Source organism: Ochotona princeps, chromosome 14 (assembly GCF_030435755.1).
Source record: "Ochotona princeps isolate mOchPri1 chromosome 14, mOchPri1.hap1, whole genome shotgun sequence".
Classification (NCBI taxonomy): Eukaryota; Metazoa; Chordata; class Mammalia; order Lagomorpha; family Ochotonidae; genus Ochotona; species Ochotona princeps.
In genome coordinates, this window is record NC_080845.1 from 32,767,981 (window position 1) to 32,784,805 (window position 16,825).

At 48.0% G+C, this 16,825-nt stretch overlaps 1 protein-coding gene across 2 annotated transcripts in view; it reads left to right on the plus strand.

The window, feature by feature from the left end:
• KIF24 (kinesin family member 24) overlaps positions 1 to 16,531 on the plus strand; it is a 65,484-nt gene extending 48,953 nt beyond the window's left edge. For both annotated transcript variants that reach the window (XM_004581216.2, XM_058672667.1), the window contains exons 7-13: positions 2,263 to 2,384; positions 3,189 to 3,294; positions 7,503 to 7,574; positions 10,360 to 10,469; positions 12,708 to 14,882; positions 15,742 to 15,835; positions 16,291 to 16,531. In XM_004581216.2, the coding sequence (XP_004581273.2) occupies positions 2,263 to 2,384; positions 3,189 to 3,294; positions 7,503 to 7,574; positions 10,360 to 10,469; positions 12,708 to 14,882; positions 15,742 to 15,835; positions 16,291 to 16,431 (2,820 nt within the window). In that variant the 3' untranslated portion in view covers positions 16,432 to 16,531. The remainder of the gene's footprint in view (positions 1 to 2,262; positions 2,385 to 3,188; positions 3,295 to 7,502; positions 7,575 to 10,359; positions 10,470 to 12,707; positions 14,883 to 15,741; positions 15,836 to 16,290) is intronic.
• The last annotated feature ends 294 nt before the right edge of the window (positions 16,532 to 16,825 follow it).

The following is a 16,825-nucleotide window of genomic DNA, read 5'->3' on the forward strand; positions in this document are numbered from 1 at the left end:
AGCCATGGTAACCACTTGGGGAGTGATCCAATGGATAGATCTTTATATATCCCCTTCCCTCTGTATATATCTACCTTTCCAATAAAAACAAAATAAAAATTTTTTAAAAGATTTATTGTATTTTTATTGCAAAGTCAGATATACAGAGAGGAGGAGAGACAGAGAGGAAGATCTTCCATCCGATGATTCACTCCCCAAGTGAGTGCAGTGGCCGGTACTGCGCCGATCTGAAGCCGGGAACCAGGAACTTCTTCCAGGTCTCCCACACAGGTGCAGGGTCCCAAAGCTTTTGGCTGTCCTCGACTGCTTTCCCAGGCCACAAGCAGGGAGCTGGATGGGAAGTGGAGCTGCCGGGATTAGAACCTGGCACGTTCAAGGTGAGGACTTTAGCCGCTAGGCCACGCCGCCGGTCCCAAATAAATCTTTAAAAAAAGAAAAGATTCTGTAATAGAATTCCAGGAAATGACTATTCTTGGCTCCCCTGGGGTGACCCAGCAGGTATCCTCAGTTTCTTTCTGGGCCTGGCCTGGAGTATCACTGAGCTCACTGGGTCTCCGCAGAAGTAGCATAATTACTCACATATGAAAGAAGGGACCTCATTTTCCTTCCTGGTCTGAACATATTTTACTTATGTGACTGTAGATGAGTCATTTAGCTTCTCTGTGTTCCTTCCTTAATCTGCCAATCATATTACTTATACAAATGGGCAGGTGTTTGTAACAGGTTTGTTTTTTAGTGGAGCTTACGATAAAAGACTTTCTTAAAGGCTCCTGGAAGGCTCCTGGCTCCTGGCTTCAGATTGACTCAGCTCTGGCCATTGCAGAGTGAGTCAAGGGATGAACACAAGATCTTTTCTCTCTGTCTCTCCCCTCTGTGTGTCTGCCTTCGTAAGAAAAAGAAAGGCAGATTTATGGAGAGAAGAGAAAGCGACCTTTTCTATCAGCTGGTTCACTCCCCAAATGGCCACAGTGGCTGGAACTGAGCCAATCCAAACCCTGGCGCCAGGAGCTTTTTCTATGTCCCCCACACAGGTACAGGGTCCCATCCTCCACTGGTTTCTCAGGACATAAGCAGGGTACTGGATGAGAAGTGGAGCAGCCAGGACATGAGCCAGCACTCACTAGGGATCCTGGCGCTTGCAAGGGAAGATTAGCCAATTGAGCCCTTGCCCCAGGCGCCCTAATTTATTTTTAGCAATCTACTTTTCCTACTTGTCCTCTTACGAACTTTGATCCTTAACTTTTAAATTAAGGATTTATCCTGAAAACTGGCTATGTTCAGTATGGTATAAATTAAAATTCTGGGAGATTGAGGAAAAAAGGACAACATTCCTTTACTTAATTCCACTCCCAATCAATGAATTTATCATATCTGTCCCACAGTGTGGTAGAAACAGCATGGAGTCAGGCATACCAGATGTGGAATTTGGCTCTGGTGCTCAGCAGGCTAAGAGCAAATCAGCCTCTGAAGTTGCTCCTGAGCTGTAACTGGGATGGCAGTCATGCTTACTACTCACCTTAGGCTGTTGTGGGGATTATATCAGATCATGTTTTTAAAGTTCTTTACCTTTTTAATTCCTAGTAATCAAGATGTTTCCCCCCGTCCAGAATCTGCACAGTGTGTTCCAATATGGCTGTGTTTTCAATGGCTAGAGTCCTGTTGTGGGGTGTCACCTCCCCCCTCCCCTTATTCTTGTGTCCAGAGGAACTTGTTAGTCTTGACTCCCAGTTAGGGTAGGAGAAGGACTTCTCTCCAGGGAAATCATGGGCTCGGGGTAATTACAATAACTCATCCCTTTCATGTTCCTGTACACATCGGGCCTGGCCCCCTTTATGATTCCGTCCTGGGTGAACAGGTGGATGTGATCAGTCATTCCATAATACACATTTCTGTCCTTTGCTTCAGTTACTAAGATAGATGGGTATTAAGAGATCTTGCTTGAAGCCAAGTTATGCCCTGGGGATTTTAGTTGGTCTAAATCCATCGAAGATATTAAGAGGAGTGTATGAGATCAAGAAGTAAATTAGCTCTTGAGCTTTTGAATGTTCTCTGACAAGATTAGTATTCCATATTGTTTTCATTGCCTTTGGGTACTTACTTTGTATGATTTAGAGTTTGGGCAGTTTTCCACCTGGACAGGAAAAAACTGCAGTGTGACTGATCAGATTGTGTGTTTGATCCTTATGGCTCCCAGCCAACTCTTAGGAGCCTGAGGGTTTTGTTTACTCCTTGGGGAAGTCATCCTGTGGATTTTGTTTTCAGGTCATCTTAAAGGGCAGCAAGGAGCGCAGCACTGGGGCCACTGGGGTAAATGCCGACTCCTCCCGTTCCCATGCCATCATCCAGGTTCAGATCAAAGATTCAGCCAAGAGGACATTTGGCAGGTGAGCTGGAACTGTGTAGGGAATTGCATCGTCTGCCTTTCCTTACTATGACTTTGAAATATGTGTTATCAACAACAGAACACCCTCCCTCTTCAGAGTTTTTCATTACAGGGACACAAAGTTGAGTTGTTAGCCATGAAATAAATCATTGTACTAAAGTGCCATCAGTGATTAACCATGAAGTAATGACCTATTGTTGGTCAACCCTAAGTTATTAAAAGGGACATTGATTGCTTCTAACATAAAACACAGTATCAGCAGAGAAACAGCAGAAAATGCATCTTTGCAAGCTCACAGACCATAAAGAAGAGGGGTGGGCGGTTATTAATTCATTCTTCTTGAAAGAAACCGTGAGACAATTGGATAGGTCCATGGCTTCACTTGTGCTATCTTAGCAAACTCTCTGCCATGCTGATGGATGAGCCTGTCTCACCTTTGAATAATGAGTCCTTTTTCTTTCTTTCTCTCTGTTTTTTTTTCCTCTAAGCTGGAAAGTAGCCCAAAAAAGTTCTTATTTCATTATCTAAGTGGTCACATAAGTGATTTGCATTGTGATGATTTAGCCTTATGGAAAAAATGCTTTGTTAATTTCACTTCTTTTGTTCTCAAAATAATTAAAGCCAACAGAAGTGTCTGAGTGAAGGGTGCCAGCAGCAGCTGACAGGTCAGAATCTTGTGCTCCTTCTGGAATGCTGACAGTAATGTTTTTTTCTTTCCCGAGGATGAGCCAGAATTAATCTCTTCCTGAGGTCGCAGAATGTCAACAGCCCCCAAGAAATCATTCCTGCTGTTTCTCTTCTCCAGGATCTCTTTTATTGACTTGGCTGGCAGTGAAAGAGCAGCAGATGCCAGGGACTCAGACAGACAGACCAAGATGGAAGGCGCAGAGATAAACCAGAGTCTTTTGGCTGTAAGTTGTTCACAATATTTACTCTAAAATTCCTTCTTGAGAGACTTTTGCCCTTTACCTTAAGCTAGAGGAGATAAGGGTGATGAGGGTGGAAGGGGTTGGGGAATCCAAGCAGCAGGCAAGTTCTTACCTGGTCGTGGAATTCTGGGTTTGGCCATGGAAGCCACCCAGTCAGACTTTTGACAGTCTAAGCAATTTTTTTCCCCTCCCTGTCTTTTCTTCCTCTGGTCAATCCCCATCAGGAACAGAAGTATTTCTGCAGTCACTGAATAGTTAATTTAGTAAACTCCCCGCCCCCTTCCCCCCCCCCCGAAAGAAAACCGTGTTAGTTTTTCAAACAGTAAAACAAATAGTGTAACAATTTCAGTGTCTTTTTTGCGCAACTAAGCTCTCTTCTGAATAAGTTTGCCATAGCAAGCCAAAATACCAGACTCAGTGAGGCACCTAGGAGGTCCTTTATTCCAGCAGGGTGAAGACAAGCATGGAGGCAGAGGGAGAGAAAGGGAAGGAGAGTGTCTCCTGCCACAGTGAAGGGTGAGAGAGGCAGAAGGAAGGCAGATGGGGCAGGAGTCGGGCAGGGGCAGGGGCGGCACACAAAGGGAAACACGCCTGCGGGAGTGTGTCTTTTTGGGGGCAGGGGCGGACAACACAGTCCTTGTGGGATTGGTGGATAGGTTTGTGGCAGCTGAGGGGATTAGGGGGAAGGACCACGAGGGGTTGGTGGAAAGGGCTGTCAGGTATGGCGCCATGAGGTTACAGCAGATTGGCAGGCAACAAAATTTGAACCTGAAGGGTCCACGAATCTTGGAAGCTGACCTAGGGGAAGCTGATATTAAAAATAGCACTGAGTTCAAAATGGCAGGGGCCTTCAGGGTCAATGTTTGAGTCACTCCTCACAATCAACATTAGGGGGGAAAAAATCTAGCCTTCTCTGGTTGGGATATTTTAAAGTCCAAGTTATCTTATCATTTGTTTTACCAGGATTTCACTCTATATCTAAAAAGATACGAGGTCTCTTATTTTTAATATAATCTTAATACTGTTTTCTGGAACTGGCATTGTGGTGGAACAGGTTAAGCTGCTCCCTGCAATGCCAGCCTCCCATATGAGTGCTGGTTCTCATGTTGCTGCCCCACTTCAGAGTCAGCTCTCTGCTAACGTGCCTGCACCAGTCCTTCAGCCCCTGCACTCATGACGGAAGCCCAGATGAAGCTCCTGGCTTTGCTTGCCCCAGCCCCAGTCCTTGCAGCCATTTTGGAGAGTGAACTAACAGATGGAAGATCCCTCAATTTTTCCATGTCTCTCTCTTTCTCTCTGTAATTCTACCTTTAAAATACATACATATTTTTTCAAAATTCTTTAATGTTACCTATTTTCTAGTAAATATTATAATTTCTCTTATTATCTCATAAATATCTTTTTTTATTTCCCAGAAATATCTGTTTACAGTTGACTTGTTCAAATTAAGATATGAACAAGGGCCCTGCACAATAGCATAGTGGTTAAAGTTCTCGCCTAGCACACACCACTAGGATCCCATATGGGTGCCAGTTCTAATTCTGGCTGCTCCGCTTCCCATCCAACTCCCTGCTTGTGGCCTGGGAAAGCAGTCGAGGACTGCCCAAAGCCTTGGGACCCTGAACCCGCGTGGGAGACCTGGAAGAGGCTCCTGGCTCCGGATCGGCTCAGCTCCAGCCGTTTCAGCTGCCTGGGGAATGAGTCATCAAATGGAAGACCTTCCTCTCTGTCTCTTCTCCTCTCTGTATATCTGCCTTTCCAGTAAAAATAAATAAATCTTAAAAAAAAAAAAAAGATATGAACAAGATCTTGACATCAGCTCTTCCCCCTCCTTTTTTTTTCTATCAGTGTGTTTGCTGGAGAAAACTAGATCACGTGTTGTATTTCTCATTTTTTTTTTTTTGAAGATTTATTCATTTTATTACAAAGTCAGATATACAGAGAGGAGAGAGAGGAAGATCTTCCATCCGATGATTCACTCCCCAAGTGAGCCACAACGGCCGGTGCAAGCCAATCTGAAGCCGGGAACCAGGAACCTCCTCCGGGTCTCCCACGCAGGTACAGGGTCCCAAAGCATTGGGCCGTCCTCGACTGCTTTCCCAGGCCACAAGCAGGGAGCTGGATGGGAAGTGGAGCTGCCGGGATTAGAACCGGCGCCCATATGGGATCCCGGGGCGTTCAAGACGAGGACTTTAGCTGCTAGGCCATGCCGCCAGGCCCTGTATTTCCCATTCTTGATTTGGCTAACAGCATCCCCATCATGTTACTGTATACACATTTCCTATGAAGTGGTTAAGATCTGTATTTCTGCTGTCCAGCATGGTAGCCATCAGCCATATGTGGCTGTCAAGCACCGGAAATGTATCTGGACTGAGTGGAGGCATGCTGTAAGATAAAAGACACATTAGATTTGGGAGGCTTATTACCAAAAAAAAAAAAAAAAAAAAGCCATTAATAGTTTTTTTCATATGTATTACATGTGGAAGTAATTTGTTAGATAAAGTAGGTTATACAAAATATAAATTAACAATAATTTGCTTTTTATTTTAAAAATAGAGCTGTAAGAAAATTGAGGTTTTAACTTTGTATTTGTTTATGTGAGAAACAGCATTCATTTGCTGGTTTATACCCCAGATGCCCACAACAGACAGAACACAGTCCAGGTCTTCCATGTGGGTGTCAGAAACTCAATCACTTGAATAATCACTCTTTTCTCCCCACAAGGTCTGCCATAGCAGGAAAAACTGGGGTCAGGAGCGAACGTGAGTAATGAACCCAGATACTCTGATACCAGACACAAGTGTCTAACTCTTGGCCACATGCCTAGTCCTGCTACAGGACTAAATTATGCATATGATCTGCATCTGTGGCTCACATTTCTATTGGGCAGAATTGACTAGAGGCTAGATCAGGTTTGGGCGCTTTTTTTTTTTTTTTTTTGACAAGAATAATCCATGACTTCCTGTAGTAATACATCAGAAGATATAGAATCTCTATGTGTCCCTTTTTGTAATTTTAAGACCAGAGAAATTTAAGTATTATCGGACTAATTCCTCTGTTGGAAAGTTTACCATCAACCTTTTTTGTATACATAATTTTTGAAAGATTTGTTTTACTTATTTGTAAGGCAATTATATATAGAATGCACATGCCTCCATCCTCTGCTTCACTCCCCAGATGGATGCCTCAAGCCGGAGCTAGGCCGGACTGAAGCTTGGAACCAGGAACTTTAACTGGGTCTTTAATGAGGGTAACAAGGGCTCAGGCATTTGAGCCATCTCCCACTGCCTTCCCAGGGACATTAAACAGGAACCTATATGGGAAGCAGATTAGCCAGGACTTGAACCAGCACTCTGATAGGCAGTGACAGCATTTCAAATGGTGGCTTAGCCCATTATGCCACAAGCCACGCACCCTGCCCAGCGAACTTTTAAGATTTTTTTTTTTTATTATAGAGAAACACCAGCTCCCCATCTGCTAGCCCCCTCTCTAGATGCCCACAATAGCTGACAGCATCTGGGGTCAGCTACGTGAGCATTACAGCTGCTTCCCAGAGACCCCACCTGAGCAGCAGTCAGGAGCCAGAGCCAGGAACCAGATCCAGGTGTGCCAACACAGAACACCAGCACCCCGACTGGCATCTCAACCAGCGGGCCAGATGTCCACACCTCCCCGCTCACCTGCTGCCTTGAAGTTTTTGAAGATCTCTCATATCAATGGATAGATATTTGCTTTATTCATTGGATTATGATCTGTTTCAACCACATGGTACCAGATTCGGCTATTTGGAGCTCTTTCACGTTTCTTTTTAACTTCAATTTTAAAAAAAACAAAAAGGCACCTCCCATCTCCTGGTCCAGACCCTAAATGTCCTCAACAGCTAGGGCTGGATCAGTTTGAAGGAGTCGGGAACTCACACTTCTCCCATGTGGGTGTCAGGGACCCAACTACTTGAGTCGTCCCCTGATGCCACCCAGGGTACACATCCCCAGGCCGCTGGGATCAGAAGCAAAGCCAGAGCTTGACCCCAGGAGCACTAGTGTGGAACGTGAATGTCCACAAAAGCATCCTAAACACTGCACCAAACTCTTGCCACCACCCTCCCTTGCTTAAGAAAAAATAGCTTGCTGTGGATGGAGCACCTGATCTCCTAGTCTCTGTGCATGTCATATTTGATTTGCTTATTGCAGCTGAAGGAATGTATCCGAGCCCTGGATCAGGAACACGCCCATACTCCCTTCAGGCAAAGCAAGTTAACTCAGGTAAGCTAAATGTGAGCCTTAAGCTTATTCTGGTGGATTCATTTATTCGTTCCGTTTTCCACTCTAAGAAATGCTTCATTCAGACAGCATTCATTGCCAACAAGGCATGCTAGAAAAGAGAAGGGGAGGAACCAGGAGCTGTCAGTCTGTGAGGGCTTCCACGAGGGGCTTGCTCCGGTAGAGCTGTCCGCAGTACCCGGTAGCTGGGGCCCCACTGGAATGGCCACAGTGCTGTTGCTGACGTGGTAGGGTCTCTGAGGAGGGGGTATGATTGTAATGGGTACTTTCTTGGCTGTGTTTCAGTACAATGGCTGCAGTTCAAAAGAATGAGGTAGATTTTCTACGTGTGCTGAAAGATAACCAAGCTCTATTATGTTATACACAACAAGCCACAGAACAGTGTCCCAGTGTGATTACCTGCATAATTTTAAAGCATTTGCTTGATTATATATGTAGCTGCCCTAAACGTTTTAAAAGGATGAAGAAGAAATGGTTAGCATCAGATATATCCAGCAGAGCAGCAGAGGGTAAAAGTGAAACTAACTTTTCATGTTATAAAATTAGGACTATAAAACTAGCTCTTTTGTAATCTGAACAAGATGCAATAAGAGAAGCTACACCCAAATTATGCACATTATGACTGTTCTTGAACTACATACAGGTAATTTTTTTTTTCATCATGAAAATGTGCCTGTTTATCATCACAGCAACTGTGATGGCTGCAGGAGAGTGACCCGGCGAGCCGTGGGTCTAGGCTCACCCCACTGCGAGGATGGTTACGGGTGCCCGGGGCTCCTCTCAGCACCATGTCTGGTGTGTGGTACAGGGCATCTGGAAGAGCTTCCTGTGCTGCAAAGAGAAGGCAGCCTGGCCTGCGGGAGGGATTTGACTCTGTGTCGCCTGACTGATGGCCTCCTGGGCCCTAGAACAACTCAGTTGCTCAGGACCGGCAACGTGGCACAGTGAACTAAGCTGCTGCTTACAACGCCGGCATCCTGGCTAAGCACTAGTTTGAGTCCTGCCTCTCCGCTTCTGATCCAGCTTCCTACTAAGGTCCCTTCCAGCCATGTGGGAGACCCAGATAGAATTCCATGTTCCTGGCTTCAACCTTTGGAGAGTGAACCAACAGATCTGCCCCTCTCTGTGTTTGTCTGTTGCTAATTCTGCCTTTTAATAAAATAAAACTTTAAAACAAAACTAACTCAGCTGCTTGCTGATCTTTACATTAGGTTTTGTCTTTTTGAACATGATTTCAAAACTTACATGGCTAGTCCCAAGCCTGCCTTGACTCTATTTTTGTTTATTTATTTTTATTTGAAAGGTAGATTTTACAGAGAAATAATTTCTGTCCACTGGTTCACCCCTCAAATGCCCACAACAGCCAGAGCTGTGTTTATTTGAAGCCAGGAGTCAGGAGCCTCTTCTGGGTCTCCTACCGTGGGCGTAGGGACCCAAGGATGTGGGTCATCCTCCACTGCTTTTCTAAGCCATAAGCAGGGAGCTGCATCAGAAGTGGAGCATCGGGATGTGAACTGGCACTCAGATGGGATGCCAGACCTCAGATGGAGGATTAGCCTACTTTGCTACCCTTGCTTTATTATTTTTAAAATAGGTTTCTCATCTCTAGAAAATGTGCTTCTATCTAATTTTAAAATAACTCCAAAACAGTATATACAAAGACAAAGGTACCTTCAAATCCTCCCTGCCACCCAGTAACAGCTGTTGCCGCACTGCAGTGAGCATCCATTGGGCATCTCTCTGCCCTGTAGCCACAGGATTGTGGAGTCATACGTCTTCTTCACGGAAAGATTTCTTTTTAGGATTTATTCATTTGAAAGACAAAATTACAGAAAGAGGAAGAGATGGAGAGATGTGTATTCCATCTACTGACTCTGAGTGCAGCTCACAGTGTTGAGGGCTAGGCCAGGCCAAGACCAGGGCCCTGGAACTCTACTCAGGTCTCCCACATGAGTGATAGGGGCCCAAGCACTTGGGCCATCTTCCTTCTCAGGTGCTTTGTCAGGAAACTGGAATGGTTAGGATTCTACCCAGACTCAGGAGCTGTCATGCCAGCACTGCAGGCCGTGGCTTAACCCACTGTGCTGTCGAAGATTGAAGTTTCAGATTTCTTTACATACTCTTATAAACACGATCAGTTTTAAATTTTTTTGTTTGTTTGTTTTAGTTTTGAAGATGTTTACATAGCTAATTAGGGTCAGAAGGACCGAGGATTAGGGGAAAGTTCGTAAGACCATTGTTTCCAAATTTTCGTTTTTTTCCTCCTGTATTGTGGGAAGTTTTAATTGTTTTATAGTTGTCTGTTGTATGTGTATGGACTCCTAAATTTTATATAATTTTGTAATGAATATCCTGTGTATACCTTTTTTTAAAGCAATTATCTGCTTAGGATAAAGTCCTAGTAGTGTAATTGCCAAATCAGTAATGTGTATTTATTTTTATATTTGAATACATATTACTTATTCCAGTAAACTTTTCACAGTACATGGCCCATAGTTCACAGCCATGTATTTCTTTGGGCCCTCACAGTATACAGGATCATCAGTCTTTTTTAATCCTGCTTGCAAAAATTGCTAGCTTTTTTAAAATGCTGTTTTTGTAATTCTTTGGTAAAGGGTGAGTTGAATGCTTGTTGATCCTTGGTGTTTCTGCTTGTGATTGGACTCCTGTGCACAGAGGGGAACCTCAGCCCAGGGGTTCTGCGCATGAGCAGCAGGCACCGTCTGTTGTTAGTTGACTTTATGCCCTGCCTTCTGTGTCACAACAGGTCCTGAAGGACTCTTTCATTGGTAATGCTAAAACCTGCATGATCGCCAACATTTCACCAAGCCATGTAGCCACTGAACACACCCTGAACACCTTGCGTTACGCCGACCGGTAAGTCAGCTCCCGTGCCACAGGCTTTGAGCGTGTGCGTGTATCTCACACATGTGTAAGGTTCTGGCCTGAGCTCTGTAACCCTGTCCTTGGAGCAGGTATGCCTATTGAGAATGCCACCTGCTCGGCCCTGCGGCTGCCACTGTGACAGCAGGAAGAGAGCACATCCTCCTCCAGCTGACGCCATCAGTGGCTTCTCGGTGGCTAGTGGAAACCGAGTGGTAGAGAAGGGGTGAGAGACTCTGTCCAAGGACTCGTCAGGAATTGATGGCAGAGCTGCCATGTCTGACTCACTGATCAGGATTTTTCTGGGTTGACTCAGGTGTCCGCCGTCGTCTGCTTTCTCACACTATGGTTCCATGTGTTTTGTACAGCAGGGTGGGTAAGAAATGATTCTTGGTTGAGATGGAAGGGAAGTGCTACTGGCATCTGGTGGGTGGTGGTCAAGGATGCTGCTAACCACCCTGCTGTACCCAGGGCAGCCCGGACAGCAGAAACTGTTCAGTGCAAAGTATCAGTGTTGCTGCAAAACTTTGTGTATTCAAGTCATTCTTCCCTTCGCAGAACTATCTCAAGCCAGCTGATTATTTCTGGAGGTTTTGCTTCCTGAAGGACCAAGTAGAGTTGAAGAACTCATTTTCCCAAAAATGACTGAAAGGGGGTTTGGTTTGTAGAAAAAAGAAGGTTCTCACTGTGGAATTGCAACTAAGTGTCGAACATGAATTCCTGAGTTGGTCCACCTGCAGGAGCACAGACTGGGCCCTGCATGAATATGAAGGGACTTCAAGGTCAGAGCTGCAGTACAGTAGATGAAGATGCTGCTTGCAACACCAGCATCCCATATGAGCATTGGTTGAAGTCCTGGCTGCTCCGGGTCCAGTCTCATGCTGATGTGCTAGGAAAGCAGTGGAAGATGGCACAAGCACTTGGGCCCTTGCTACCCAGGTGAGAGACCCAGATGGAGTTCCAGGCACCTGGCTTCAGCCTGGATCAGGGCCAGCAATTGTGGCCATTTGGGGCATAACCAGCCGGTAGAAGATAGGTCTGTTCCTCCTTCCTGTTCTAACCTGTTTCAAACAAGTAAATCAAATTTCAAGTAAATTAAATTTTTAAAAAAATTTTATCAGTTACAGGAGTCTGGGAGAGAAAAGGAAAGGAAGGAAGAAATGGAAGAAGAGATGGATTTTTCATCTGTTGGCTTCCTTTCTAAATGACCGCAGTGGCCAGGATGGGGCCGTGATGACTCCAGAAGCCTGAAACTTCATCTGAGTCTCATGTGGGTGGCAGGGGCCCAATCCCCATGTCATCCTTTCCAAGCATACCAGCAGGCAACAAAATTGGAATGGGTGTGGCCAGAACCCAAACTGGTTCCCATATGGGATGTTGGCACCACAGATGGTGTGCCACAGCACTGGCCCCATAAGTAAATCTTATTTTTTAAAGATTTATTTTATTTTTATTGCAAAGTCAGATATACAGAGAGGAGGAGAAACAGAGTGGAAAATCTTCCATCCAATAATTCACTCCCCAAGTAACCGCAAAGGCTGGTGCTGCGCCAATCCGAAGCCAGGAGGCAGGAACTTTCCTCTGGGTCTCCCACACGGGTGCAGGATCCCAAGGCTTTGGGCCATCCTCGACTGCTTTCCCAGGCCACAAGCAGGGAGCTCGATGGGAAGTGGGAAAGCCGGGATTAGAACCGGCGCCCATGTGGGATTCCAATGTGTTCAAGGCGAGGATTTTAAACCACTATGCTATCGCGCCGCTCCCTGGTTTTTAAGAATTACTTATTTTAAAGGTAGAATGACAAAGAGGGAGACACACACACACACACAGATCTTCCATCCACTGGGTCACTCCCCAAATGCCTGTACTTCCCAAGCGGAGCTGTACCATGCTGAAGTCAGGGACCTGGAACCCCATTCAGGTCTCCTGTGTAGGTGACAAGGGGCCAAATTTTTGGACTGTCATTTGCTGTCTCGGGTGTATTTGCGGGGAGCTGGATCAGAAACAGAGTCACTGGGATGTGTACCAGCACTCTGTTTTAGGATGCTATCTCTGTAAGTGGTGGCTTAATTAGCTGTGCTGGAACACTGCCCTGACCCTGTATAACTCAAGAGCCAAGCACGTATCTCATGCTGAAGTAGAATATCCCTTTCCTCTTGCTCTCTCCCACCGTATTTAAAAAAAAATCTGCCAATGCTTGTAATACACATCTATCATAAAATGGTTTATTTGCAGTGTCAAAGAACTAAAGAAAGGCATTAAGTGCTGCGCTGCAACCCCCAGTCGAAATCATTCACCGGGAAACTCCTCTCCAAAACGAATTCAGAGCTCCCCTGCAGCCCTGCCAGGGGATAAGTGTTCTCCAAAAAAAGTCAAGCTGGGCCTTCTGCAATCACTTCCGGTGGCCTATGGCTCCACAAGAGGGAAGGGCCACCCTCTAGCCAGCCACCCACCCAACGTCCCCTTGGCTTCTGGGCCTAAAGTCCCTGGTAAAAGGGGTGGCTCCAGAGAAAGTCCTCCCCAGGAGTGGGGCATACAGACTGGCCCTGTGAAAGGAGCCCCACGGCCTGGACATCTGGCTAAGAAGAGGGAGGAAGAGTCTGTACCGCTGTACTCTGAGAGAAGTCAAATGGGCAACAAAACTAGCCTGGCTTGGGGAGGCAGGACGCCTTGCCCAGAAGGCCTAGCACAGGTTAAGCTGCCCGCCAAGTGCAAGAAGGTGCAGACCGTGCAGCCAGTGCAGAAGCAGCTTATGTCCCGAGTCGAGCTCTGCTTTGGAAGCACCTACCACTTAGCAGAGGACAGTCAGTGCAGCCAGGAGGCTGTGTCGGCCTGGCCTGCTTCCGGAGCCTGGACAAACATTCCCCCACACCAGAAGGAAAGAGAGGAACATTTGCGCTTTTATCACCAGCAGTTCCAGCAGCCACCTCTCCTGCAGCAGAAGCTCAATTATCAACCGCTGGAAAGGTTTCTGTGCCAGTACAGGCCCCCAGAGTATCAGCTCCCTAAGGAGGGCCCGCTTCCACTGCAGTGTCATTCCGAGAGCTCGGAGGGAGCCCAGGCAGAGGAGCCAGATGACAGCGACTTCAGTGAAGATTCTTTCTCCCATGTGTCCAGCCAGAGGAGCACTAAGCAGGAGCACACTGCGGAGGACAGTGAGGGCTCGTTCTTCCTCCATCAGAGTCAGGGCCTGGGGCCGGAGGAACTTGTGACTGAGAGGCAGCAAGGACTCCTTTTTGGCCCCGAGCCAGATGCTGAGAAGAAGGCTGGAAGCTGGGTGTGCTCCAGAGGATCCCAAAGCCACAGAGGAGCAGCACTCAGCCCCAGCCCAAGGAAGGTGCCCGCGGACTGGAGCAGAGAGCGCTGCTGCTTGGGGCCCTCTCCAGGGGACAGCCTGGCTGAGAGAACCTCCTGCTCCCAGGCCGATTTTATGGTCAGCCAAGATAGAAGAGGAAGTCCAGCCTTTGCTTGCAGACAGGATGCATTGAGGTGTGGACTTGCTGGGCAGGCAGTGGACAGCGCACCACCCCCTGGGGCAGATGCTTTTGCTTTCTCTGTATCCCCAGACCAAAGAGGCTCAGTCACCTCCCCTCTGAGTGCTGGCAGCGACTGCCCGGCTCACGTGGATCGGACCGTGAGAAGCAGCAGCCCTTTCCAGGAGTGTTCTGGAGGGCAGTCAGAGACGGGCTCTGAATACGCTTCCGGCCTAATGGCTCCACTCACCGTGTCCCTCCTGGAGACCCCAGAAGACGAAGCCACCTTTCCCTTGGAACAGCTGGCCTGGGGTGGGGCCGGGAACACAGGGGGACCAGCTGTGGGCTGCACAGCGTCATCTGATGAACAGGAGGCAGCCCTGCCTGTGTCTTCAGCAACCGCCCGCCTGTGGCTGTCCTCGTCTCCTCCTGATGACAAGTCCAGTGGCAGTCTGCCAGCTCTGTCCCCATCACCCATTCGTCAGCACCCACCTGACAGGCTGCCCATCACAGAAGGCAGCCTGGGAATGGCCTGCCAGAGCAGAGAGACCGCATGCTTCTCCCCCCGGGACAACACGGGTAGTGAGTGCTATGATGCAGATGCTGAGAGAGAGCTAGATGCCTCCTGGCATCTCCTGGGAAAGCCCTTTTCTACCTTACATATTGGGGTGCCCTGTTCTGAACCTGCACCGACAGGAAGAAACGAAGCGGCTGAGCAGTACTGGGCCCAGGAGAGAAAGCCACCTGCTGGGCTTGGCTGGCAGGAGCAGGTTCCGTCTGCAGACTCCATCAAGGTGCCTGGCTGCGACAAGGACATCATGTGGCTCAAGCAGAGGCCCATCTCGAGGCGCTTCACGACGCCCGACTCTCCCCTGGTCACCAGCTGCTCTCCCACGACGGCAGGGACACTCCACCAGCCCACTGTGGAGCAAGCACAGTAAGCTGGACTTTCTCCCCGAAACTGGAGCCCCACTGGCATTCTCCCCCTACCCCAGATCAGTGCTGAAGGCCACCCAAGTGGAATCTTGTTGCCCCATAGTTTCTCTTCATACTTAGAGTCTGGGAAAAGGCAGCTCCTTCCATTTTTAGTCCAAATTTGTCTTTGTATCCCCCACAGGAAGTAGAAACATGAGCAGACTAGGCAGCAGGCCCCCAGCTGGTGTCACACATGCCAGCAGTGCTGAGTATAGCCATGAAAGCCTTTCCCAGCGCAGCCATGAGGCGTGAATAGCACCTTTGGAGAAGCAGCACCCAGCCCCATCCCTCACGCTGCCAGAGGGGCAGGGACAACTGAGGAGCCTCTGGCGTTTCTCTTTTTTTTTTTTTTTTTAATTAGAAAGGCAGGTCAGATTTACAGAAAAAGAGATAAGAGAGAAAGATCTTCCATCCACTGGTTCACTCCCCAGGTGGCCACAATAGCTACAGCTGAGCTGATCCAAAGCCAGGAGACAGGAACTTCTTCCGGGTCTCCCACATGGTACAGGGTCCCAAAGCTTTGAACCATCCTCTACTACTGTCTCAGTCCACGCAGGGAGCTGAATGGGAAGCAGAGCAGCCAGGATAGGAACCAGCTACCAGATGGGTGAGGATTTAGCATTAAGCCATAGCACTGGGCCTGCTTCTCCTTGTCTTGCTTGGTACTCCTTGATCCCTTGACTAGTCCTGAGAAAAGAGTAAATGAGGAAGTGATAAGCTGGGTTTGCTCAAATCCTTGAGCCCCTCCCTCATGGCTGGACAGCTGTCCAGAAGAGGATGGGAGGCCCAAAGCAAGATGGTGTCCCCTCTGGTGTTCCCAGGCAGGTGGTCATTCAGGCACACCAGGAACAGCTGGATGAAATGGCCGAGCTGGGACTCAAGGAGGAGACCCTGATGAGCCAGCTAGCAACGAATGTAAGTGGCCTTGGCCGGACACTTGATCTGTTAAGAATCGGTCTGTAACTCGTTTGGATGGTCATCCTTGTTTGCCATGGTCATGTGTAGGGAAGGGTCACTGTTGGGGCTTTGTGCTTCTCTTGCCACTCCGACGGGACAGGTACTGCCAGAACATGCTGCTGCGCTCCCCACTCCCAGGCTAAAATGGTTTCAACCTGTATCCTCAACGACTGCCTTCCTAGTGGTTTGTTGGGGACCCTGCATGTGACTCTAAAGTGACCACACGTGGACTAGAGGCACTGCTCTCTGTCTCAGACGGGAAGTGGCCCATCCTGCACTGTTGCCACATAGTTTTTCAGGGCAGGAGTAGGGGGCAGAGAGCGTAGTTCTGAAATCTTGAGGGAAGCAGACGATAGAGATCTGGCAGAGGGCAAAAAAAGAGCAAAAAAAAATTGTCCTGTTTCCTTTCTCAGGATTTTGAAGATTTTGTGACCCGGTTGGATGAAATCATGGCGCTGAAGTCCAAGTGCATCCAGAGTCTGAGGAGCCAGCTGCAGCTGTACCTTGCCTGCCACAGGGCGGCTGCAGCGCCAGAGAGGACAGTGGCGTCTTAAAGCAAGGTTCTGGTGGCCCACAACGCAGTGCAGGTCGCTGCACTGGACTCCTAGTGGCTGGAGGCGGCCTGTGTCAGGCCCACCCTGCACATACCAACATCCACTGGCACTGTCTGTGCTGGCCTCATCTGAACACACCGGCCTCGGATGGACCCCCCCACTCCTCTCAGGGCCAGACTGCCATCCCTCCCCAGTTCCAGGTACAGGAGCCAGAGGAAAAACCAGATGGGAGACTTGGTTCTTCCCCTCAGAGCTAGGAGAACATTGTTCTGCTGAACCTTTGGAGGATCATACTTGGAGCAGACATCCTGCAACTGCTCTAAGGTTGAGGACTGCAGGAGGGGCAGTCAGCAGCCTCGAGCCTCTGGAGGTCAGAGGTCACAGTAGGGAAGGA